The sequence below is a fragment of the Amblyraja radiata genome, chromosome 1 (genome assembly GCF_010909765.2).
Source record: "Amblyraja radiata isolate CabotCenter1 chromosome 1, sAmbRad1.1.pri, whole genome shotgun sequence".
In the NCBI taxonomy this organism is placed as follows: Eukaryota; Metazoa; Chordata; class Chondrichthyes; order Rajiformes; family Rajidae; genus Amblyraja; species Amblyraja radiata.
The window spans coordinates 119,291,692-119,317,805 of record NC_045956.1 but is presented as its reverse complement, the minus strand read 5'-3'; the positions used below and the strand labels follow the sequence as shown (position 1 = coordinate 119,317,805).

General features: G+C 40.6%; 1 protein-coding gene across 4 annotated transcripts in view; it reads left to right on the top strand.

Moving 5' to 3' along the window:
- Positions 1 to 26,114, top strand: part of fam149a (family with sequence similarity 149 member A) — a 93,212-nt gene that overhangs the window by 25,108 nt on the left and 41,990 nt on the right. For 2 of the 4 annotated variants that reach the window (XM_033029746.1, XM_033029772.1), the window contains exons 2-7: positions 8,767 to 8,874; positions 9,936 to 10,071; positions 12,120 to 12,262; positions 13,668 to 13,793; positions 15,445 to 15,615; positions 24,243 to 24,439. In XM_033029746.1, the coding sequence (XP_032885637.1) occupies positions 8,767 to 8,874; positions 9,936 to 10,071; positions 12,120 to 12,262; positions 13,668 to 13,793; positions 15,445 to 15,615; positions 24,243 to 24,439 (881 nt within the window). The remainder of the gene's footprint in view (positions 1 to 8,766; positions 8,875 to 9,935; positions 10,072 to 12,119; positions 12,263 to 13,667; positions 13,794 to 15,444; positions 15,616 to 24,242; positions 24,440 to 26,114) is intronic. The other 2 variants (XM_033029754.1, XM_033029763.1) reach the window with 2 other exon arrangements.

The window sequence follows — 26,114 nt, the reverse complement described above, 5'->3', positions numbered from 1 at the left end:
ATGGGGAGAAGGCAGGCACAGGTTATTGATAGGGGACGATCAACCATGATCACAATGAATGGCGGTGCTGGCTTGAAGGGCTGAATGGCTTCCTCCTGCACCTATTTCAAGTTCAAGTGAGTTTATTGTCATGTGTCCCTGTATAGGACAATGAAATTCTTGCTTTGCTAAAGCACACAGAAAATAGTAGGCATTTACTACAAAACAGATAAATGTGTCCATATACCATGATATAAATATATACACACATGAATAAATAAACTGGTAAAGTGCAAATAACAGAAAGTGGTTATTAATAATCAGAGTTTTGTCTGAGCCAGGTTTAATAGCCTATTTTCTATGTTCCTATGTTTCTATATTGTATCTACCTTCACAATTGTGGATATGTTAACCCTTTGTGTTCATTTCAATGGAGTTAATTCACAGCAGTTAATACACTGAGGTCGCATCTTTGCAACTTTTTTTCTTAAGTGCACTTAGAAATAAGTTGGCATTTACTTACTATGACCTATTAATATTAATCATTAATTCAATGACCTTGTCATGGCTTTAATTCCAATAATTCCACGAGCTATGATGGTCTCAGTGGCTTCAGCTCACAACTACAAAGCGTGCAATAGCAGGCATCAATTAGGGAGATACCATGCGGAGGTGGTGGATTTTGCCAACTCAGCAAGTAAAATAAGTCTTTAACTTTCTTGCTCATGAATAGGTTATTTTGGGCAGTTTTGGAGAAAGATTGTTACTTTAATTTAGTTTTTTGTTATCTGTACTGAGGTACATTGAAAAGCTTTTGTTGGGTGCTAACCCATCAGCGGAAAGACAATACATGATTACAATCGAGTCATCCATGGTGTACAGGCACATGATAAAGGGAAATAATGTGAATAATATTTAGTGCAAGATAAAGTCCAGTAAGGTCTGATCAAAGTTAGTCTGCGGTCTCCAATGAGGTAGAGGTCGCTCAAGGCTGCTCTCTAGTTGTTGGTAGGATGGTTCAGTTGCCAGATAACAGCTGGGTAGAAACTACCCATGGATCTGGAATATTCATATTAATATCAGCTGGAGGTAAGTTTAAAAAAGATCTGAATTTTTGGTGAGGAGTGAAATAATGGCGTTGTTGTCAACCTCAGAGAGAGTTCCACATGAAGACCCAGCGATCACTCTGGCAATAACATCCACTATAATGCTTCTTGCTGCTGCCAATAACTGCAAACCCTGAATTGTGAACAACCATGGAAGTAAATCAGAAAGCAAAAACACCTATCTATAGTTACATTATAAGAGCAACTGAATAATGGTTAGAACACATATAAAGGCCCACCACCGATTTTCTGATGCCCTTGGTCTCTGAGAGGAGTCCAACAGAACCGGAAAAGGGCCACCGGGGGTGCCAAGATACCGGCCTGCAAAGTCTGACTCGGAGGTTGGCGATGGGAACAGATGTGCCGGCTCTGGCCAGGCCGGAGTTCCAAAGCCTCGGCAGGAGGGGGCAAATTCGACCCACCGATCAGTGAGGAAGTCCCGATGAGTTAGAGATCGCCAGCTCACCCAGCCTTGGCACCACATTTTCGGGGGGACTTCCAGGGGGATTTCAAGTGTGCACTCAGAATTTTGTCCAAATTAAAGGAGGTAAGGACCCCCAGTCTCTGGAAAATCGTTGGTGGACCTGCACCTGATAGCGTAGAAAGTGAAATAGATAAACCATTTGCAATAATAAAAACATTATTTTTTTAATTTTGAAATATGCTTGTTTTAGCATTATGGTATATGCATATAAAACCAGTTTTCTCTTGGACCAGATAATCCATAAAAAAAATAAAAAAAGAGATTGATGATATTCAAAGGGACTTAGATTTGCAGTTAGGAGGACAAATGATATATTGGCCTTTATTAAGAAAGGATTTGAATAAATGGGGTAATGACGCAGACACAAGGAGCTGCAAATGCTAGTTTACAAAGAGAGACTGGTGGCAAAGAGCTGGAGCAACTTGGCCGGTCAGGCAGCATCTCTGGTGAACATGGACAGTAGAGATTTTAGGTTGGGACCATTCTTTATCTGATTGCAGTTGGGGACAGGGGGTGAAATCTGGAAGAGAGCTGTTTACCATATATATTAATGATTTGGAAGAGGGAATTAGGAGCAACACTAGCAAGTTTGCGGATGATACAAAGCTGGGTGGCAGTGTGAACTGTGAAGAGGATGTTAGGAGGTTGCAGGGTGACCTGGACAGGTTGAGCGAGTGGGCAGATGCGTGGCAGATGCAGTATAATATAGATAAATGTGAGGTTATCCACTTTGGCGGCAAAAACAAGGGGGCAGATTATTATCTCAATGGGGTTAGGTTAGGTAAGGGGGAGGTACAGCGAGACCTGGGTGTCCTTGTACACCGGTCACTGAAATTTGGCTTACAGGTACAGCAGGCAGTGAAGAAAGCTAATGGAATGTTGGCCATCATAACAAGAGGATTTCAGTATAGGAGTAAAGAGGTTCTTCTGCAGTTGTATAGGGCTCTGGTGGGACCACATCTGGAGTATTGTGTACAGTTTTGGTCTCCTAATTTGAGGAAGGACATCCTTGTGATTGAGGCAGTGCAGCGTAGGTTCACGAGATTGATCCCTGGGATGGCGGGACTGTCATATGAGGAAAGATTGAAAAGACTAGGCTTGTATTCACTGGAGTTTAGAAGGATAATGGGGGATCTTATAGAAACATATAAAATTATAAAAGGACTGGACAAGCTAGATGCAGGAAAAATGTTCCCAATGTTGGGCGAGTCCAGAACCAGGGGCCACAGTCTTAGAATAAAGGGGAGGTCATTTAAGACTGAGGTGAGAAAAAACTTTTTCGCCCAGAGAGCTGTGAATTTATGGAATTCCCTGCCACAGAGGGCAGTGGAGGCCAAATCACTGGATGGATTTAAGAGAGAGTTAGATAGAGCTCTAGGGGCTAGTGGAGTCAAGGGATATGGGGAGAAGGCAGGCACGGGTTATTGACAGGGGACGATCAGCCATGATCACAATGAATGGCGGTGCTGGCTAGAAGGGCCGAATAGCCTCCTCCTACACCTATTTTCTATGGTTCGATGTAATTATACGGGGCCTTGGTGAGACTACACCTGGAGTATTAAGTACAGTTTTGATCTCCTTACAATAAAAAGGATATACCAGTAGAGAGAATGCAGTGAAGTTTCATTGAATTGAAGGGTGGTGGGTTTGCCATATGAGGAAAGATTGAATAGTGTAAGTCTGTGTTCCTTTGAGCTGAGAAAAAATGAAAGGCGACACACTCAAAATTAAACAATTCTTGCAGTGCTCAGCAGGCTGGATAGATGAAGCATACTTCCTCAGGCTGATGTACAGCATAGGAACCACTTTGGCCCACAATGATGTGTTGAGAATCATGGGTCACAATCTTAGAATAAGGTGTAGTCTGTTTAGGACTTGGATTGGAAATCACTCAGAAGGTGAAAATTCTATGAAATTCTCTATCCTAGAAGTCTATGAAGAGTCAGCTGTTGAATTCATTCAAAATACAAAATTTGCGATTGTTAATGAAATCAATGGATATGGGATAGCACAAGAAAATGACATTGAGATTGAAGGTCAGCCATGATCTTGTTGAATGATGTAGCAGTTTGAAAGGCCAAATATGCCCATGTTGCTATTATTTATTTTGTTTGTATGATGATGAGTGAAAACCTCATGTGACCTTTTTATTTGTAAACTGCTAAAGGGCTATCACTGGACGGGTTTTATAATTCTACACAAACTGAAATCCAAACTTGTAATCATCTTGAATAAAGTCAGAAGATGCTGGAAAACCCCAATGGGTTAAGTAGCATCTTCTGGCCTGTGGAAGCTATAATCCCTATAAGTAAAGTGATAATATACTTTGAAGTGCTTTGAAGTACACAAGAAAAATGTGACTGCCATTCGATCTCGGTTAATGTACAAAAGTAATAATTCTCTGGAAATCAGTGGGGGAATTTATTTGAATTTCAGGAAATGATAGGATTAAGGATTAAACAATTCATATCATTTCAGGAAGCAAGATCTTAAAATTCTATTGGTTAGTGTTATGGTAAATAGAGAGCTGTTATATTAGATCCACAAGATACAGCCCAGCTTTAAAAGGCTAACGCACAGTGAATACCTAATGTAATACTAGCTTCACACTGCAATCATCAAAGTTTCATTCTAACCAATGTCAAATATTTCATGAATCTTTATTAATTAAATGAATTCAATTAAAAATATGATCGTGTTAACGATGCAATTATGGATGCATTGTGTAATTATTTAAAAAACACAAAAAGTCAATTTTGCATTTAAGACATATTAAAAGCATTTAAATTAACCTTGCCCTTCTTCCCCATTCCTCCCCTCCCCCACCCCCCGCTCATTATTTTGCTGAAGTCAGAGTATTTGGAGAATTTTTAATATTAGTGACACTTTTTAACATTGTCCCCTAATAACTGTTAACTAAAAATAACGAGCTCAATTTGAAGAGCACCAAGAACAATCTCCAACTGGAACACTCAGTAGAACTCTGCAACCTACGGTAATTTTTTCCATCAGTGGAAGACTGCCTTTAGATAAATTAGTAGGAAGGAACTGTAGATGCTGGTTTAATCAGAAGATCAAAGTCGTCTTGTTGAGTCTCATTGTACTCGTTTTCACCTAACGAACAGCTCACAATGGCCTGATTCCTTTTATCATCGTCACTTTTTTGCACGTCAATCATTCATTTGTTCTATATCTATCTACATCGCTGTCTATTTCTCTCATTTCCCTTTCCCCCGACCCTCAGTCTGAAGAAGGGTCTCGACTCGAAACGTCACCTATTCCTTTTCTGCAGAGATGTTGTCTGACCCGTTCAGATAAAATGAGTTTGAAACCAAAATGCAGATAGTGAAGATGGTTGTGAACAATTGCAGCAGGGTCTTGATCAATTAATTGTCCAGGTGGGCTGAGGAATGGTCAATGGAATTTAATAATGGAAGCAAAGAGTAGGAGTGAACGGGTCCTTTTCAGAATGGCAGGCAGTGGCGAGTGGAGTTTACCATATATATTAATGATTTGGAAGATGGAATTAGGAGCAACACTAGCAAGTATGCGGATGACACAAAGCTGGGTGGTAGTGTGAACTGTGAAGAAGATGTTAGGAGGTTGCAGGGTGACCTGGACAGGTTGAGAGAGTGGGCAGATGCGTGGCAGATGCAGTATAATACAGATAAATGTGAGGTTATCCACTTTGGCGGCAAAAACAAGGGGGCAGATTATTATCTCAATGGGGTTAGGTTAGGTAAGGGAAAGGTACAGTGAGACCTGGGTGTCCTTGTACATCAGTCTCAGAAAGTTGGCGTGTAGGTACAGCAGGTAGTGAATAAAGCTAATGGAATGTTGGCCTTCATAACAAGAGGATTTCAGTATAGGAGTAAAGATGTACTTCTGCAGTTGTATAGGGTTCTGGTGAGACCACATCTGGAGTATTGTGTACAGTTTTGTTCTCCTAATTTGAGGAAGGACATCCTTGTGATTGAGGCAGTGCAGCGTAGGTTCACGAGATTGATCCCTGGGATGGCGGGACTGTCATATGAGGAACAATTGAAAAGACTAGGATTGTATTCACTGGAGTTTAAAAGGATGAGGGGGAATCTTATAGAAACATATAAAATTATAAAAGGACTGGACAAGCTAGATGCAGGAAAAATATTCCCAATGTTGGGCGAGTCCAGAACCAGGGGCCACAGTCTTAGAATAAAGGGGAGGCCATTTAAGACTGAGGTGAGAAAAAACGTTTTCACCGAGAGAGTTGTGAATTTGTGGAATTCCCTGCCACAGAGGGCAGTGGAGGCCAAATCACTGGATGGATTTAAGAGAGAGTTAGATAGAGCTCTAGGGGCTAGTGGAATCTAGGGATATGGGGAGAAGGCAGGCACTGATTATTGATTGGGGACAATCAGCCATGGTCACAATGAATGGCAGTGCTGGCTCAAAGGGCCGAATGGCCTCCTCCTGCACCTATTTTCTATGTTTCTATGTTTCTAATGCAGAGAAATGTGAGATGTTGCATTTTGGACAAGTCTAACATGGGCAGGACCTACACAGTGAATGATGGGGCTCTGGGGAGTGTTCTAGAGCAGAGGGATCAAGGGGTGCAGGTGCATGGTACATGGAAGGTCCAGTAGCAGGTAAATGTGGTCAAAAAGGCTTTTGGTACATTGGCCTTCATCAGTATTGAGTATAGAAGTTGGGAGATAGACACAAAAAGCTGGAGTAACTCAGCAGGACAGGCAGCATCTCTGGAGAGAAGGAATGGGTGACATTTCGGGACAACTTGCATCTATAATTGCATCGTTAATGTAATCACAGTTTTAGTTGAATTAATTTTATTAATAAAGATAATTTCATGAAATACTCGACATTGGTAAATTAAATTTTGATGATTACAGTGTGAAGCTAGTATTACATTAGGTATTCACTGTACGTAAGCCTTTTAAAGCTGGGCTGCATCTTGTGGATCTAATATAAGTTGGGAGGTCATGTTGCAGTTGTATAAGAAGTTGGAGAGACCGAATTTAGAGTATGGTGTTCATTTTTGAGCACCATGTTATAGGAAAGATGTTGTCAAGCTGGAAAGGGTACAGAGAAGATTTACAAGGATGTTGCCATGACTAGATGGTCTGAGCTATAGGGAGAGGTTGAATAGGCTGGGACTCTATTCGTTGTGTTTTTTGATTTTTTGATTTTGTGTCTTTGGAGCGATTTCTATCTTTAATTTGTGTATTGATGATGTCCTTATTATTTATTTTTTCTCCGACTATGTGTTTTTTTTCTCTTCTGTTAATTTTTGTAAGGTGTCCTTGAGACTTTGAAAGGCGCCCGAAGATTTTAATATTGATAAATGTATTGTGATTTTATGTCCTGTAAGGTGTCCTTGGGTGTCCAGAAAGGCGCCAGCAAATAAAATGCATTATTATTATTATTATTATTCTCTGGAGTGCAGGAGGATGAATAAAATCATGAGAGGAATAGATCGGGTGGATGCACAGAGTCTCTTGCCCAGAGTAGATGAATCGAGGACCAGAGGACCTAGGTTTAAGGTATTGGGGAAAAGATTTAATAGGAATCTGAGGCGTACCTTTTTGCACACAAAGGGTGGTGGGTGTATGGAACAAGCTACCATAGGAGGTAATTGAGGCTGGGACCATCTCAATGTTTAAGAAGCAGTTAGACAGGTACATGGATAGGACAGGTTTGGAGGGATATGGACCAAATGCAGGGAGGTGGGATTAGTGTAGCTGGGACATGTTGGCCAGTGTGGGCAAGTTGGGTGGAAGGGCCTGTTTCCACACTGTATCACTCTATGACTCTATGAATCTGGATAGATTTATAGTTAGATATAGCTGAACCACAACATTTATTTTGGAAATTAACAAGCTGAAAAAGGATATCTAGCAAAACAAAACTCCAGGGGGGATTTTTTTAAATCCAACCTCCTCGCAGTAATTAGATACTATTGTGGCTTACAAAACAGTTTGTCATTATCACCACAGGTGGCCATTAAAACTGACAAGCAATTGCTTCTATTGACACTTGTACAATAATACTCAATTAAAAAACAGCGCAACATACAGCCTTAAGTATTTTTAACTTGCAGTAACAAAAATAAACTTAAAGCTATTATGTCCATGCCAACCAGTGATCACCCCATTCTTGAACACTATCCTACACACTTGGGGCAATATCCAGTTTTTACTGAAGCTACAAACCTGCACGTCTTTGAAGTATGGGAGGAAACCGGAGCACCCGGTGAAAATCCACGCAGTCATAGGGAGAACGTGCAAGCTCTGTACAGACAGCACCCATATTCAGGATCGCTCCCAAGCCTCTAGTGCTGTAAGGCAGCAAATCTACTGCTGCGACACTGTGCCGCATTTTTTGTTTTGAAAATCATTCTGGAGAGAAAAAGCTTTGTTATTGCGAGTCAGAAACTGTGCTGGTACATGCCACTTTAATTCTCAATCCGACTCTCACTCAGACCCATGAGTGCCTTGCTGTTACAAGGCTAAAATTCAGGCTTGAGGAGCAACAACTCATCTTCCGTCTAAGCATGCTGCAGCCTTCCAGACATGATACTGAATCCTTCAGCTTCAGGTGACTTGCTTTCTCCACCTGTATAAGAACTGTTGGAGAAGTCCAGAACAAGGGGTCACAGTTTGAGGATAAGTCTTTTAGGACCGCGATGAGAAAATCATTTTTTACACAGAGAGTGGTGAATCTGTGGAATTCTCTGCCACAGAAGGTAGTTGAGGCCAGTTCATTGGCTATATTTAAGAGGGAGTTAGATGTGGCCCTTGTGGCTAAAGGGATCAGGGGGTATGGAGAGAAGGCAGGTATGGGATACTGAGTTGGATGATCAGCCATGATCATATTGAATGGCGGTGCTGGCTCGTAGGGCCAAATGGCCTTCTCCTGCACCTATTTTCTATATTTCTATGTTTCTAACTGGCCATTCATTCTGCAAGAGATCCATCTGTGATATTGGTTTAGTTTTCCTGTCTCCATTAGTACAGCCTGATATGCTGGACCTGACCACCAGCACATCACACTGTGTCATTACCCTCTACCTGCTGAATGTCTAAACAAAACTCTGAACTCGCACAGGGCTCTGCTCAAATATGATGTTGGGACTAGTTTTTAAACCATTTTACCAAGGAGTTAATGATATTTAATTATGAACCTCTTCATTACCAACAGGAAAGGTTTATCAAAAGGAAACACTGACTATCTTCCTGAGAAAACAAGCGATTCTCTTCCAACTAATTTCACAAATCGTGTCCAAGGAGCAATTCATAGTTACAACAGGTAAAATGTTTTCATGCATTATTCAAGTGATAATTAGAGAGAAACTGCACAGTAATGAATGATTAATGTACACAGGATAGGATTAGTTTAGTCCTGAAGTGAAGCCAGGTGTGATTATTGAATACTCTGCACGGTTGTCCTAACTAGGCACATGCTATCATTGTACCTGTTTTGAAGGTGTAAATAAAAAGATTGTCAGTACATTTAATTGCAACTTTTCCCAATTTTCAAACTCTGGAACATTACAGTTTGCTCCGTTTCTTTAATTGTAATTACATTTTTTGTTGACCTAGTTGAGTTATTTTGGGTTCATTAGGATATTTATTATGAATTTGTTAGTTTTTGTGTCAAACAGCAAGGTATCAGCCCATCTGGTACAACTCGTTCATGCCGATTAAGATGCCACATCTAAGCTAGTCCCATTTGCCTGCATTTGGCCCATATCCGTCCTATCCATGTACCTGTCTAATGTATTTTACATGTTGATATGGTGCTTGCCTTAACTGCGTCTTTTGCCAGCTTGTTGCATATACCCACCACATTCTGTGTGGGAAAACGTACCCCTCAGGTTCATATTACATTTTTCTACTCTCATCTTAGATCCATGCCTTCCCATTTGTGATTCCCTCGCCCTGGGAAAAAGTCTATTCATTCACCAATCTATACCCCTCGTGATTTTATACACCTCTGTAACATTATCCCTCACCCTCCTGCACCCCAAAGAATAAAGTCCTAGCTTGTTCAAACACGCTCTATAGCTCAGGCTCTTGAATCCTGGCCGCATCCTCATTAAACTTCTCTGCACACTTTCCAGCTTAATGACATCTTTCCCGCAGCAGGGTGACCAGAACAGAACTTACGTAAATATTCCAAATGCGCCTCTTGTACAACAGTAGCGTAATGTTCCAACTTCCATACTCAATTCCCTGACTGATGAAGGCCAGCATACGAAAAGCTACCTTCTTCACTCAATCTAATTGTGATGTCACTTTCAGGGGACTATGTACTTGTACTCTGAGATCCATCCCCCTGCTCAACAGCCCTTTTACTTTTCTCTTCAGTAGTGAATCCATTGCATCAGAATCGTCTGCTGGCCATAGTCCTCCAACAGACCTTAACAATTCCTGGTTTGGAATTCAAAGCTATACGACAAGCCTGTCCACTGAATGTAGTTCAGTGTACTCCTGGAGAGATGATGTGAGTATTGCCTGGACACGGGGATTGTATTTAGGGATTTAAGGTTGCATGAAAAGGATGTTGGGTTATAAACTCAAGAAGGATGCTGGAGTTATTGACAGAGTGAACAAGATGTTGGGAGATGTAGACGCAAATATATGATGGGATTATAACCTTATAGGCAGCGTCATGAAGGAGAATAGTTTTGGGCAGGGTGAAGAGGTTGTGGAAGATTCAGCCCATCTATTGTAGCACCATCGATATTTGATTCCATAAATTTTAATAGAACCAAATGTTCTGGATGAAGGTGTGGTAAATTGGATTAGTAAGTATGCAGATGATACCAAGATAGGGGGTGTTGTGGATAATGAAGAGGATTTCCAAAGTCTACAGAGTGATTTAGGCCATTTGGAAGAATGGGCTGAAAGATGGCAGATGGAGTTTAATGCTGATAAATGTGAGGTGCTACACCTTGGCAGGACAAATCAAAATAGGACGTAAATGGTAGGGAATTGAAGAATGCAGTTGAACAGCGGGATCTGGGAATAACCGTGCATAGTTCCTTGAAGGTGGAATCTCATATAGATAGGGTGGTAAAGAAAGCTTTTGGTATGCTAGCCTTTATAAATCAGAGCATTGAGTATAGAAGCTGGGATGTAATGTTAAAATTGTACAAGGCATTGGTGAGACCAAATCTGGAGTATGGTGTACAATTTTGGTCGCCCAATTATAGGAAGGATGTCAACAAAATAGAGCGAGTACAGAGGAGATTTACTAGAATGTTGCCTGGGTTTCAACAACTAAGTTACAGAGAAAGGTTGAATAAGTTAGGTCTTTATTCTCTGGAGCGCAGAAGGTTAAGGGGGGACTTGATAGAGGTCTTTAAAATGATGAGAGGGATAGACAGAGTTGATGTGGACAAGCTTTTCCCTTTGAGAATAGGGAAGATTCAAACAAGAGGACATGACTTGAGAATTAAGGGACAGATGTTTAGGGGTAACATGAGGGGGAACTTCTTTACTCAGAGAGTGGTAGCGGTGTGGAATGAGCTTCCAGTGGAAGTGGTGGAGGCAGGTTCGATGGTATCATTTAAAAATAAATTGGATAGGTATATGGATGAGAAGGGAATGGAGGGTTATGGTATGAGTGCAGGCAGGTGGGACTAAGGGAAAATAATTGTTCGGCACGGACTTGTAGGGCCGAGATGGCCTGTTTCCGTGCTGTAATTGTTATATGGTTATATGGTTATATGGTTATATGTTACGTACATGGGCTGGCCTATAGTAGAGGACACATGTAACACCAATCAATGATAATAAACCTCTGCTACCAAAGGCTCATATTTACCTATTCCCTCCTGATCGTGTTGTACTTTCCATTTTCCAACTCCAAAAATACTCTTGCCTATCCAATTTTCCTGGCAGCCCTGGGACAAGATTAGTTTTAGTTTACTTTACGAATACAGCGTGGAAACAGGCCCACCGAGTCCGCACGGACCAGTGATCTCCACACATTAACATTATCCTACACACACACTGGGAACTATTTTACACTTATTCCAGCCAATTAACCTACAAACCTGTACGTCTTTGGAGATGTGGGAGGAAACCGAAGATCTTGGAGAAAACCCTTGCGGTCATGTGGAGAACGTACAAACTCAGCGCAGACAGCACCCGTCGGACGCTGCAACCGTTGTAAGGCCACAACTCTACCTCTGCGCCATCGTGCCGACCAGAGACGGTATCCTGGGGCCACTTGGGGTCTGTAGCACAGCTTTAGCACTGACAATCTATGTCCATTATTTGGAGGGGCTTGAATCAGACTTGACTATATTCAGCTGGCAGTTCATTTTTGTTGTGAAAGGTCAGGTACATATTCTGGTTTCTCATATCTGATGTTTTATTGTGTCCTGCAGCTGAACTCTTAAGTTTTAGCTGAACTGGCTCAGGTTGTATCACTTCAGATAACTCAGATCCCCACATGTTCTCATTCTCATCTGGTCAGAAATTATTTGTGTATTTTTGGAAAGTATTACTGACACGTAATTTTATTTGCGTGCGGAATTTCAGGAATTTGACAAAGCAAACACGCAGACAGTGCATCAACTTTTCTGGGAAATCGATGAGATGCTGTTTGAGGGAAAGGTGAGCAGTCGTACTGAAAGCATTCAAACTGAGTGTCGAGAATGGACAGAACGTTCGCCCCAGCTTAGGTGAGTGCTCGGACTAATAGAATGCCATGTGTTTTCAGCTAGTAGCTAAAGGCTATGCCCGCTGATTGAGTGCCAATTGACAAAGCTGATACATTTGCATCCTTGTTCATCCAATAGCGTTAAATCGATGATGCAAGGGCCCTGAATTTTGGGAGGGTGAATTTCAATATCATAAGAAGGTACCCTGTAAAAGTAACCTGGAAGCAGGTACTTGCAGCTAATTATGTACAACAAGTGAAATGCATTCTGAAGTGAAACAATGAGTGTTCAGAGACATTGAGGTACATTGAGGTACAAGAAGGCTGAATGAAACTTGGATTTTAAGGAATTTTGAGGGCTCAATAAAGAAAACATGAGGAGGCAGATATAGAGCATGAAGGATCTTTGGGAGTATAGAACGTGTGTGGATTGTAGGAGGTGGCGGTGGGTTTTATAAAGGACCAACATTGGAGGTCAAACAGGGGGCACAAAGTATCACTGGCAATCTAGATTAAAGAAAATCCTCAGAAATATTAACGACAAGAAGGTAACCAAGGAAAATTAGAGCTGATTAGGGATAAAAATAGCAATCTGTGCAAGGAAACAGCAAACACAGGTGTGGTGTTAAATGAATACCTATGATCTGTATTAAATCAGGAGAAGAACATTACAGAATAATAACTCAGGGAAATGGATGGTGACATTCAAGAGCATGTTATCATTAAAAGCAGGTATTAGGTATTTCAGCAAGTGAAAAGTGGATCATTGTCCAGGACCTGATGAGAGGATTTAGCTGGGACGTGACATTGATTAAAAAAACAATTACTGGCGATAGTTGAGGTGCCAGGCATCTATCTATAGGCTGCAAATGTGCTACCTATGTTGAGTGAGAACAGGAATAAAAAAGGTATTTACAGACCTGTGAGTCAGTGGGAAGCAACTATTTGAAAATATTCTGGGGGACAGGGTTAATTTTCATTTGGAAGGCCCGGGATTAATCAAAGATATTCAACATACCTTTATTTGGGAGAGATCCTGTCTGACCAGTTTGATTGAATTTTTCAAAGGATCCATTGTTGCTGATCAATCATTTTGCTCCCGAGATCTTATGTTTAAAATTTATTTTGTCTGTTTTGGTTTTCAGTCCAATGATCTACCTCTGAGCCCAATGGTAATTTTTTGTTTGTAAATGCTCCAGAGTAGTGCCTTGGGATGTCCCTCTACAACAAAGGCACCATATTAATATATCCATGTTTGAGTCCTTGCATTTTTGATCTTATGCAATTTTTAACATAGAGGAGGAAGGGGGAAAAATATAAGAAATAATTCTAGTAGAAAAAAATGGCCTACGAGTGAAGCATGGATGAAAAAGAATATAACTAACTGTAAGATTTATATCTGCTATCTCTTCGTGTGCCATGTACAGGATATTGGGAACCCAACTCTTGCTGCCAAAAGATGAAGGTTTCCAGCATTTCCAGAGCAGAGGAAACAGCTCGATGGTAACTAGAACGTTACCTAGTTCCTGTGAAAGCACCAGCGATGTGAAAGAGTAAGCTCCAAGATCATTATGTTCACAGATGGACTAATTAATTAATTAATGAATTTACCAGTCACTGATCTTTTGCGCAATTTTCACAAAACTCCTTTTCAGTTTTACCTGGCAAATTATTTGCAGCTACCAAATTTTGCTGGAATTTGTTTTGAAAATAATTGAAATGTTAGAAATTACTTTGGATAATATGTGGAGATGATGATTATGATAAGACATTCCTTTTTCAATTGTTTTTGTATAGGAACTAAGCTGTTTATTTTAAATACATTGACGCTTTTAATAAATAGCATACTGCACAACGATAGGTCAAAAGCTAAAATATTTTGCAGTTAATAATGAAACAAATTCAGACAATAATGTAATGTGATAAATCATGTGAGGAGAGAAAAGAAGGTCAATTATTCATGTATGGAGCATTTGCCATAACTGGATGCTATAACTGAACAGTATATGTGGATGGCTATCCTGTTTTCTTAAGTTCAGTTTCTCTTTCTGATAGTCTGAAGAAGGGTCTCGACCCGAAACGCCACCTATCCCTTTTGTCCAGAGATGCTGCCTATCCTGCTGAGTTACTCCAACATTTTGTGTCTGTCTTCTCTTTCTGATAGTTCTTTTCAAACGGACGCAAGGTTCTGCAGAAGATAGTTTACAAAAAAACGACACAAGGTGCTGGGGTAACTCAGGAGAACATGGATGGGTGACGTTTTGGGTCGATACCTTTCTTCGGATATCGATTTGATAATCAAACTGATAGTTCTTTTAAAATATTGTTCATCTTTGATTTGTTTCCAGTTCTGATCACAGCTGATGTGTTTGTTCTCCCATATATTGAATGATCTGCTGAATGTTAGCAACATTAAAACAGGGATGTAATGTTGAGGCTCTATAAGGCGCTGGTCAGGCCACATTTGAAGTATTGTGAACAATTTTGGGCACCATATCTGAGGAAGGATGTGCTGGCTCTGGAGAGGGTCCAGAGGAGGTTTACAAGAATGATGCCAGTAACAAATAGGTTGACCTACATATGATGAGCGTTTGTTGGCATTGGGCCTGTACTCGCTAGAGTTTGTTGGCATTGGGCCTGTACTCGCTAGAGTTTCGACGAATGTTGGGGGGAGGGGGGGGGGGCGGGGGACCTTATTGAAACATACAGAATAATGAAAGGCCTGGATAGTGGATGTGGAGAGGATGTTTCCACTAGTGGGAGAGTCTAGGACTAGAGGTCATAGCCTCAGAATTAAAGAACGTTCTTGGTCCTCTGCTGCAAGCTACTGGTGGCTATAATGCTTTGTAGCCATAGGCTCAATTTGACGTGTACTGTGACCTGAGATTGGGGGGGTCATTAAAACCTATGAATGTTTAGAAGGGAGGGTGAGTGGGCCTCTGCTGTGGTGAATTGATGGTACATCAGGACATTAAGACTAGGGCTGCAGGGATGGTGACGAGTGTATACCATGGGGTCAGGGGATTGGACATTTGGTGAGATATGGTATGGACCTCATGACAAGGAGAAGAAGTCTGGTATTGGGAGGACTAGATGGTGGTTGCAAGGTTCTTGATGAAGGGATGGAAATCATGTTTAAAATTAAAATTCTGGACGTAAGCATTGAATAAATTCCTGTTGAAGATATTTCCCCTCCTTTTTCAGGCTTAGCCTCTCAGGAGTACGTCTGCTTCCTACACACTCTCCCTTCAACAGCTCAAACTCCACAATGAGTTCCCTTGACTCGGATTGCTCTGTTTTCTCATTCCTAGAAGAGGAGATTTATGATGTGGATGGTAAAATTGAGGAGTATTTTGCATACGACAGTAAAGAATGGTAAGTGGGTGGGTAATAAAACATACAAGCAAGGGATTCACATGTACTGTGTCATGTTGTGCACAGTGTGGTTTACAAATAATCAGAATATTGGAGTGATAAACAAACTGATGGTTTATCTAACAATAGCTTTACTGCTTTTAGGAATGTGCAGAGGCCAATCCTTGCAAATTAAAATTAGTTTCATCACAAACTTTTCCCCATTCTGATGAAAGTCCATCGACCTTAGAAACTTTGTATCTCTTGCATGGATGCCACCTGACCTGCTGAATCTTTCATTTCATATTTCTGGCCAAAGCAATCAAACCATTGATGATATGGGATGAGGGAGAATGCAGGCAGCTGGAAAACTAACAAGGTTGCCATAGTAGGGGATTTTAACATTGTCAATATGGACTGGAACTGTCATAGTGCCAAGGACGTAGACGGGATGTAATTCGTCAAATGTATCAGGAAAGTTTCCTTTGGCAATATACAGAGGGCCCTACTAGGGATAGAGTTCCATCGCATTTCCGATGTGCCTTATTGCTGATGGAAAAGTTTTGGTGTGTGAGGATCCAAGCCACTTGCCTCAGCTCACCCAACTTTGCTTTGTTCTGTTGCCACATTATTATGTGCTGGTCCAGTTAAATTTCTGGCAAATGTGACTTCCTAATGGGGATTTCAGTAGCGATAGTGCTTTTGAATGTCATGGGAAGGTTGTTAAATCGGCTGCTCTCTTCAAAACTGCAATTGTCGTTTCACTACAATTCCTTAAATCCTGAGCTTCACCTGGGGGATAAACCACAATTACTTTTTCATGCATACCAATACAATACAATACAATACAATACAATACGGTTTATTTGTCACATTGCACATAAGTGCAAGTGAAATGAATATGCCAGCAGCGGTACAATTATAAAGAACACACACAAAAACACAATAAAAATTTAACATAAACATCATTAACATCAACATCAAATACCATTAATTAAATTGGTGACAAGTCCCAATAACATGGAACACTAATTTGAATTGTCCAGAAAAACGTCAGTACTTTCTGCTGGGTGTTCACCTTGTCCACATAGAAGTTCTGTGCTGTATTATTGCAAGAATGAAAATGAATCTATTTTGCTGTAGGCAGAAGTGTAGTATTTATATTTATTGCATCACATCACTCACTAGTGCACAATACTCCCCTATAGAAAATACACATTGCATCTCTGCAGCATTCATTTGCAATCTGAAAATAAATTCAATGTAAGGTACAGATCTGAGATAAAATGTAATTAAGAACGAATTTGGGAACAACAAAATGTAATAATGAGCAAATGAAAATGGGCGCATCATTAGAAGTTAGAAATTGGAATATGGCTTTGAAGGTAACTTTTCCATAACATTTATTCCAGAATCCAAATTAAGCAATTGCAGACAGCCTAAGTGGAGTGTGCAAGGATTCCTCATTGTCGACCTTGAGTTGTTTTTATTGCCTTCAGATTGGATCACCAACTTTTTAATTAAATTGCATTCAATATAAACAAAATTTGAAAGCATTTTTAAACAACAAATTTAATCAGCATTTTCTTTCTGAGAAATAAATAGACCCATACCATTTTATTGTGTTTATGTTTTTAAATGTATAATGGTACAAAGAACCAAGTGTAACCATTCAACAAGAACTGTATTCCTTGTGTTACATGTACAGTGCCCTCCATAATGTTTGGGACAAAGACCCATCATATATTTATTTGCCTCTGTACTCCACTATTTGAGATTTGTAATAGAAAAAATCACATGTGGTTAAGGTGCACATTGTCAAATTTTAATAAAGGCCATTTTTATACATTTTGGTTTCACCATGTAGATAGTACAGCTGTATTTATACATAGTCACCCCCCCCCCCCCCCCCCCCCCCCCCCATTAATGTTTGGGACACAGCAATGTCATGTAAATGAAAGTAATTCACGTTTAGTATTTTGTTGCATATCCTTTGGTTGCTTGAAGTCTGCGATTCATGGACATCATCAGTTGCTGGGTGTCTTCTCTGGAGATGCTCTGCCAGGCCTGTATTGCAGCCATCTTTAGCTTGTTTTGGGGGCTAGTCCCCTTCAGTTTTCTCTTCAGCATATAAAGGGCATGCTAAATTGGGTTCTGATCAGGTGATTGACTTGGCCACTCAAGAATTGACCATTTTGTAGCTTTGAAAAACTCCTTTGATGCTTTAGCAGTATGTTTGGGATCATTGTCTTGCTGTAAAATGAACTGCCAGCCAATAGGTTTTGAGGCATTTGTTTGAACTTAAGCAGATAGGATGTGCCTATATACTTCAGAATTCATTATGCTACTACCTTCAGCAGTTGTATCATCAATGAAGATAAGTGAGCCAGTACCTTCAGCAGCCATACATGCCCAGGCCATAAAACCCCCACCACCGTGTTTCACAGATGAGGTGGTATGCTTTGGATCTTGGGCAGTTCCTTCTCTCCTTCATACTTTGCTCTTGCCATCACTTTGACATGTTAATCTTTGTCTCATCTGTCCACAAGACCTTTTTCCAGAACTGTGGTTGCTCTTTTAAGTACTTCTTGGCGAACTCTAACCTGGCCATCCTATTTTTGCAGCTAATCAGTGGTTTGCATCTTGCAGTGTAGCCTCTGTGTTTATGTCCATGAAGTCTTCTGCGGACAGTGGTCATTGACAAATCCACACCTGACTCCTGAAGACTGTTTCTGATCTGTCGTACAAGTGTTCGGGGATTTTTCTTTATTATAGAGAGAATTCTTCTGTCATCAGCTGTGGAGGTCTTCCTTGGCCTGCCAGTCCCTTTGCGATTAGCAAGCTCACCAGTGCTCTCTTTCTTCTTAATGATGTTCCAAGCAGTTGATTTTGGTAAGCCTAAGGTTTGGCTGATGTCTCTAACAGTTTTATTCTTGTTTCTCCATCTCATAATGGCTTCTTTGACTTTCATTGGCACAACTTTGGTCCTCATGTTGATAAACAGCAATCAAGGTTTCCAAAGGTGATGGGAAGACTGGAGGAAAGAGTCGGTGCTTAGAACTCTTTTGTACCCAAAGATACTAGAGTGGAGCAAGATAGACCACTCCTGCAAAATCCAATGGACTGACGTGTAGCACGCAATGGGGCGTAACTTCCGCCATTTCAGTAAACCCGACCCTATCTTTGACCCGACCCGACTTAAACAATAGACAATAGGTGCAGGAGTAGGCCATTCGGCCCTTCGAACCAGCACCGCCATTTAATGTGATGACCCCCAATCAGTACCCCATTCCTGCCTTCTCCACATATCCCCTGATTCCGCTATCTTTAAGAGCCCTATCTAGCTCTCTTGAAAGTATCCAGAGAACCGGCCTCTACTGCCCTCTGAGGCAGAGAATTCCACAGACTCACAACTCTCTGTGAGAAAAAGTGTTTCCTCATCTCTGTTCTAAATGGCTTACCCCTTATTCTTAAACAGTGGCCCTTAGTTCTGGACTCCCCCTACATCGGGAACATGTTTCCTGCCTCTAGCGTGTCCAAACCCTTAACAATTTTATATGTTTCAATAAGTTCCCCTCTCATCCTTCTAAACTCCAGAGTGTGCAAGCCCAGCCACTCTATTCTCTCAGCATATGACAGTCCCGCCATCCCGGGAATTAACTTTGTAAACCCACTCTGCACTTCCTCAAAAGCAAGAATGTCCTTCCTCAAATTAGGGGACCAAAACTGCACACAATACTCCAGGTGTGGTCTCACTAGGGCCCTGAACAACTGCAGAAGGAACTCGTTGTTCCTATGCTCGACGCCTCTTGTTATAAAGGCCATCATGCCATTCGCTTTCTTCACTGCCTGCTGTACCTGCATGTTTACTTTCATAGACTGATGTACAAGGACCCCCAGATCCCATTGTACTTCCCCTTTTCCCAACTTGATGCCATTTAGATAGTAATCTGCCTTCCTGTTTTTGAAACCAAAGTGGATAAGCTCACATTTATCCACATTAAACTTCTCTGCCATGCATTTGCCCACTCCCCCAACCTGTCCAAGTCACCCTGCAATCTCATAGCATCCTCCTCAGTTCACAATGCCACACAACTTTTGTGTCATCTGCAAATTTGCTAATGTTACTTTGAATCCCTTCATCCAAATCTTTGAAGTATATTGTAAATAGCTGTGGTCCCAGCACCGAGCCTTGCGGTACCCCACCAGTCACAGCCTGCCATTCTGAAAGGGACCAGTTAATCCTTACTCTTTGTTTCCTGTCTGCCAACCAATTTTCTATCCATGTCAGCACTCTACCCCCAATACCATGTGCCCTAATTTTGCCCACTAATCTCATATGTGGGACTTTATCAAATGCTTTCTGAAAGTCCAGGTACACTACATCAACTGGCTCTCACTTGTCCATTTTCCTAGTTACATCCTCAAAAAATTCCAGAAGATTAGTCAAGCAGGATTTCCCCTTCGTAAATCCATGCTGACTCGGACCGATCCTGTTACTGCAATCCAAATGTGCGGCTATTTCATCCTTTATAATTGACTCCAGCATCTTCCCCACCACCGATGTCAGGCTAACTGGTCTATAATTCCCCGTTTTCTCTCTCCCGCCTTTCTTAAAAAGTGGGATAACATTTGCTACCCTCCAATCCACAGGAACTGATCCTGACATATAGAACATTGGAAAATTATCTATAGAACATTGGAAAATTATCACCAATGCATCCACGGATTTCTAGAGCCACTTCCTTAAGTACCCTGGGATGCAGGCCATCCGTCACCCCAGATCCTCTGGCCACTACTATCAGGAAGATTGTTTGTTTCTTCCTTAATGAAGACGGATCCAAAGTACCTGTTCAACTCATCTGCCATTTCCTTGTTCCCCATAATAAATTCATATTTTTCGGTCTTGAAGGGTTCAACTTTGGTATTAACGAATTTTTCCCTCTTCACATACCTAAAGAAGCTTTTACTTTATATTCTTGGCTAGCTTACCTTCATACCTCATCTTTTCTCCCCGTATTGTCTTTTTAGTTATCTTCTGGTGCTTTTTAACATTACCCAATCCTCTTGCTTCCCGCTCATCTTTGCTAGCCTACATTGTAGTACTTCTGTTCTTTTATTTTTATACTGTCCCTGACATCCCTTGTCAGCCACGGTCGCCCCTTACAACCCTTGGAATCTTTCTTCCTCAGAATCATTCCATAGGAATGAACTGACCCTGCACCTTATTCCTAGAAATACCTGCCATTGTTGTTCCTATGTCAGTTATGCGTTCAGTTAAAATGGCACTAACCTTGTACAGGGAGGAACTGCAGATGCTGGTTTAAACCGAAGACCGACACAAAAGGCTGGAGTAATTCAGCGGATCCGGCAGCATCTCTGGAGAAAAGGAATAGGTGATATTTCGGGTCGACTTTTTCGATAGCTGCCATGACCCGTTTGATGTCATCCTTCGCCCTGCTCCTGGTCTCGGCCCGCACCGATCTGCCGGACATGGTGTGTGTGTGTGTGTTTGTTTGGTGGAGTCTGAGGGGAGAAGCGCCGGCACCAAGAGCGAGCGAACACACGGACAGACGGACGAAAGCAAAGATCATAGAGCGGAATAGATGACATTTCGGGTCGAGACCCTTCTACAGACTGACAGGATTTTCTGGAGCTCCTTCCTAATGGCAATATTTTGTATGTTCAAAGTTAATTAGGAGGACTAGGCAGGAATATCAAAATGATCACCTGCAGCTGAGGAAAAAAAAGATGATTTGTGTGGTATTTGATCAAATAATAGCAATATGAAGACGCCATGACCAAAGCAAAGCTACTAGAGCGGAGACGGAAGCCGGTTATGGAAATGGAGCTAAAGATTACCCATGACCTACTACGGCTTTTTCGTCGAGTGGCCAATCTTGCTTCGCTCTAGTCTCTTTGCTTGTACCTGCATTGAGGCAATTAAACACACCTGAGTAATTACAAACGCCTGTGAAGCAATGTGTCCCAAACATTATGGTGCCCTGAAATGAAGGGACTATGTATAAACACTGCTGTAATTTCTACATGGTGAAACCACAATGTATATAAATGGCCTTTATTAAAATCTGAAATATGCACTTTAACCACGTGATTTTTTCTCTTACAAATCTCCAAGTGTGGAGTACAGAGACAAATAAATAAATGATGGTATTTGTCCCAAACATTATGGAGGGCACTGTAACTTCAATTCGTGGTTGTAACACTTTTCAATATTTCACTGCCCACTTTAGTTTTACTTCATAACAGGTGATGGCATTTAGCAGGATAAATTGGAATATTCTGTTCCCTTACTATTTTTTTTCCTGAGTGAGTACACACTATCCCTCAAGTTACCTAAGTAAAAATTTAGACAAATTTAGTTACGATCTAAATGGGTGTGTGGATATTTATCCAACAGTGACAGTCTGTGTTGACTGTGGCAGAATTACTGGGCATTGAGCCATTCACATTGAAGTATGCCCTGGATTTGTACTCGGGAACTGATCAAATGCTGAATATGCATAAATGATTCTACAGGATGGGCCCTAGGAGTCAAAAAACATGTGGACTTTGCTGGAAATCCCCAGCAATCCATTAAGGAATTATTTCTCAGATCTTGCCGTCATCAGCTTTGCTTCAGGATATGAGAATACATTCATTTAAATTAGGCCGAGACAAAAGAGAATAACATTTTAATTATGTTGCTTAATTTTAAACAGAAAACAGAAAAATAGGTGCAGGAGTACGCCATTCGGCCCTTCGAGCCAGCACTGCTGATCATCTAAAATCAGTACCCCGTTCCTGCTTTTTCCCCATATCCCTTGATTCCTTTAGCCCTAAGAGTTAAACCTAACTCTCTCTCTTGTTAATTCATTTCAATCATTTGAAAATAATTTTTAATGGTTTGCTTTTGGGATCAGTACTTGTCCCACTTTTATTTACTATTTATATTTATGAATTGGAATCTAAGTAAGGTATCTAAGTTTGCTGCTTGTTGCAATATGATATTGTGACTCTGCAAAGAGATATAGGTAGATTTGAGTGAGAGGGCAAAAATGTAGCAAATGGCATTTTATGTGGGAATGTGTGAGTGAGAGGGATCAAAAGGCAGCTGATATCTAAGTGGAAGGAGACTGCAAATTAATGAAGTGCAGACGGACTATACAAGGACAAGGTGTCCTTGTGCATGATTCACAAAGAGTTAGTAGACAGTTGCAGCAAGTATTGAAGATGACAAATGACACATTGTTTGGGGTTAAGAAGTGGGGAAATGTTGTTACATTTGTACGGCGTTAATAATACCAGATCTGGAGTACTGCACACAGGTTTGGCCTCCTTGCCTAAAGAAAGGACACAGTAGAGTTGGAGGCAGTCTACATGAGATTCACCTGGCCATTGCTGGAATGAGAAGATTGTCCTCATAAAAGAGGCTGAGTGGTTGGTTCTGTATTCTTTTAGAGTTCAGAAGATTGAGGGGTGATCTATTGAAACATATAAGATCCCAAGGAGACATAACAGGATGTTGAGATATTTTCTATTTCCAGGAGAGTCTCAAACAAGAGGACATAGTTTTGAGATAAGGGGCTGGTCATCTAAAACCAAGGTACATTAAAATATCTCTTGAGGGTAGTGAATCTCTGGAGTTATGTCCTAGAGTAGTTGATGGTGGTTTATTAGAAATATTTAAATGGAGGTTTACAAAGCTCCATGTCATGTTTACTTCCTGCCAAAGAGTGCAAGGGATGGTTTTTGGGTGGGAACAATGGTCTGCGACTTTGCCAATGTTCAGATGCAGAGGTGCAGGGAGCCAGTGGATCATCCGGCTAGGACTATAGGCGGCCATTTGAGCTGTGCGGCTCCAACATTCAGCCCATCAAGTTTAATGTGTAGTTGAAAGGGAAAATGTGAAACAACTACTAAACATTTAAAGTTAGTAACAAAGATTTAAATACAGCGATATTAGAACAGGAACAGCCCCTTTGGCCCACAATGTTAGTACTGAATGTGATGCCAAAAACAGCTAATCTGTCTGTATATGATCCATACCTCTTCACTCCCTCCATATCCATGTGCCCAACTAAAAGCCTACATCTAAACGCTACTTGCCCAGATTGTGCTGAGCAAATTGGCCAGAGAAAGTTATGGGTGATCAAAAAGCATTTAATGTGGTGCAGAATCAGTTTGTACCTGATGAGGGTCAAGAGTTGTACTGGCCAAAATTAGTCATGAAAAATAGGGAACATTTGAATGATAATAAAACCATTCACAAAGGCAAAAACAGCACAGATCCCAGTGACGGGAAAAGATGCAAGGAGCACCGAAATGTGACAAAATGAAAACTAACAGCGAAAGAAAATGGGAATGAAAAGAAGTTTACAAGAGTTATGAAAATCACTGCATAAAATGTCACCATAATGTTTGAAACAGAAGAGTTATCTGGAACAATCGGTTTAAGGAGCCTCTCAAACAGCTTAAACAACTAATTTTAAGATGAATTCACTAAGATTATATAAAATACTAGCAACAGAAAAGGGTCTATTTTCTATTTAAATTGTATAATAAGCTCAGTAAATTGTAGTACTGAGTACCTGTTTATGAAGAATGGCATCATTAGGCATGTAAATATCATTGTGCTTCACTTACAGTATTAGCGAAGATGAGAGTTTAGAACAAAAGAAAGATCAAGTTGCTCTGAGGAGAAATAAACGGGGCATTCCTCCCATTTCTCCCAATGCCTGCATTAAAGATGCTGTATCTGCAGAGATATTTAATGATATCTGGCGAGATGTGATTGATGTATTGGAAGAGCTAATCAGGAAACACTGGCAAAACAACATTTCAGGTACGAGAGGTCAAATAAACTTTTTAACTGCTTAGAATGTTATACTGAATTAATTTTCGGAAGTTTACAACTTAAAGTCATTTTTTTAATCCATGTGCGTTTTAAAATGTACAGTTCCATTAGTAATTACAGCCAGTTGGGATCTTTATTGGCAATACCAGATGTCCTAGCCAAAGGTTAGACAATTCAATGGTGTTTTTCTTTGGAGCATTCTTTTGATTTAACGTTATACAGCCAATTCAAAATGGAGCTATATAAATCCATCATTATGAATTAAATACAGAATTACCAATGTTCATAATCATGACTTACTGATAATTCAGCCATTATTGATTCATATTTATTCATTTTTGTTTTCCTGGACATACTGCTCTGAAAAAAGATGTATTTTACTTCTCTGAAATAAGGTGGATCTAAATGGCATTTTGCCATCATTCTCTCCACTCAAATATTTTCATTGCTATTAATCTGTGTTAAATTGTAGACCAAACTAGCCATAGAAGGCTAAGCTCCTCTCCATTTAAGTAGTCTGCTAATCGGCATGATCCTTACCTATGCTAAACAATATCTGGCACTGAAAGCTATCTTCAACAGCCATGAAATCGTATTTGTTGTCTTAGAGAACACGAGTTACATTTTATTCTATTTTTCTTTCTTTTTCTTTATCCCAACTTTAACCTCTTTTTTTTCTGGATTTGCAATATTGAATCGACTATTCCTGGTTCAGGCTTTAGAAACATAGAAAAATAGGTGTAGGAGGAAGCCATTCGACCCTTCGAGCCAGCACCGCCATTCAATATGATCATAGCTGATCATGTAAAATCAGTACCCCGTTCCTGCTTTTTCCCACATATCCCTTGATTCCTTAATGTTTGTTTGCAGTATTTCAAGCCGTTAAATGTTTAAAACAAGCCAGGACAATGGCTTATTCAGACAGGTTTCATAGGTTTTCTCAAGAATGCTACATTTTCATTTTCTGAGTGGTCGGAACTCGCTGGGAAAATGTTCATGAGAATTCATTGGGAAGAGACAAGGTCATGTTCGTTCACAGATAATTGCAATTTCTGGCCCAGTTCTTCCGCCAGTTAATTATCATAATTGGAGGTCCTAATTATAGTTAACCTGTGTAGATCAGATAAATTGGGTTGTAACTATTTGGATCTTTCTTATATTGGTTTCAGTGTTACTAGAATAACATACTGTGGGCAGGCACCATACTGCCTGAAGTTGTATTGTAAACTGATAAAATACAACGAGGCTTGTTCCTAAATAATCACACAGGGTAATTCCTCACCTCGGCCAGAGACATGCTGATGGTTTGCTGCTGAGTGTTCATCAGAAAAAGGAAACACAAGCCATGTAGTTTTATGGTTGTGGAATAATTGTATAAAAATATGAGGTCATTCATTCATCTACACTAATCCCTCCTGCTTATTTGGCTCTCATCCCATTAAACCTTTCCTATCCAAATACGTCCAAATGTATTTGAAATGTTGTTATTGTACCCACCTCAACTACCTCCTCTGGCAGCTCATTCCATATACCCATGTGAAAAAGTTACTTCTCAGATTTGTATTAAATCTTTCCCCACTAACCTTAAAACTATGTCCTCTGGTTCGAGATTCCCCTACTCTGCACATTCACCCCATCTATTCCCCTCATGATCATATACACC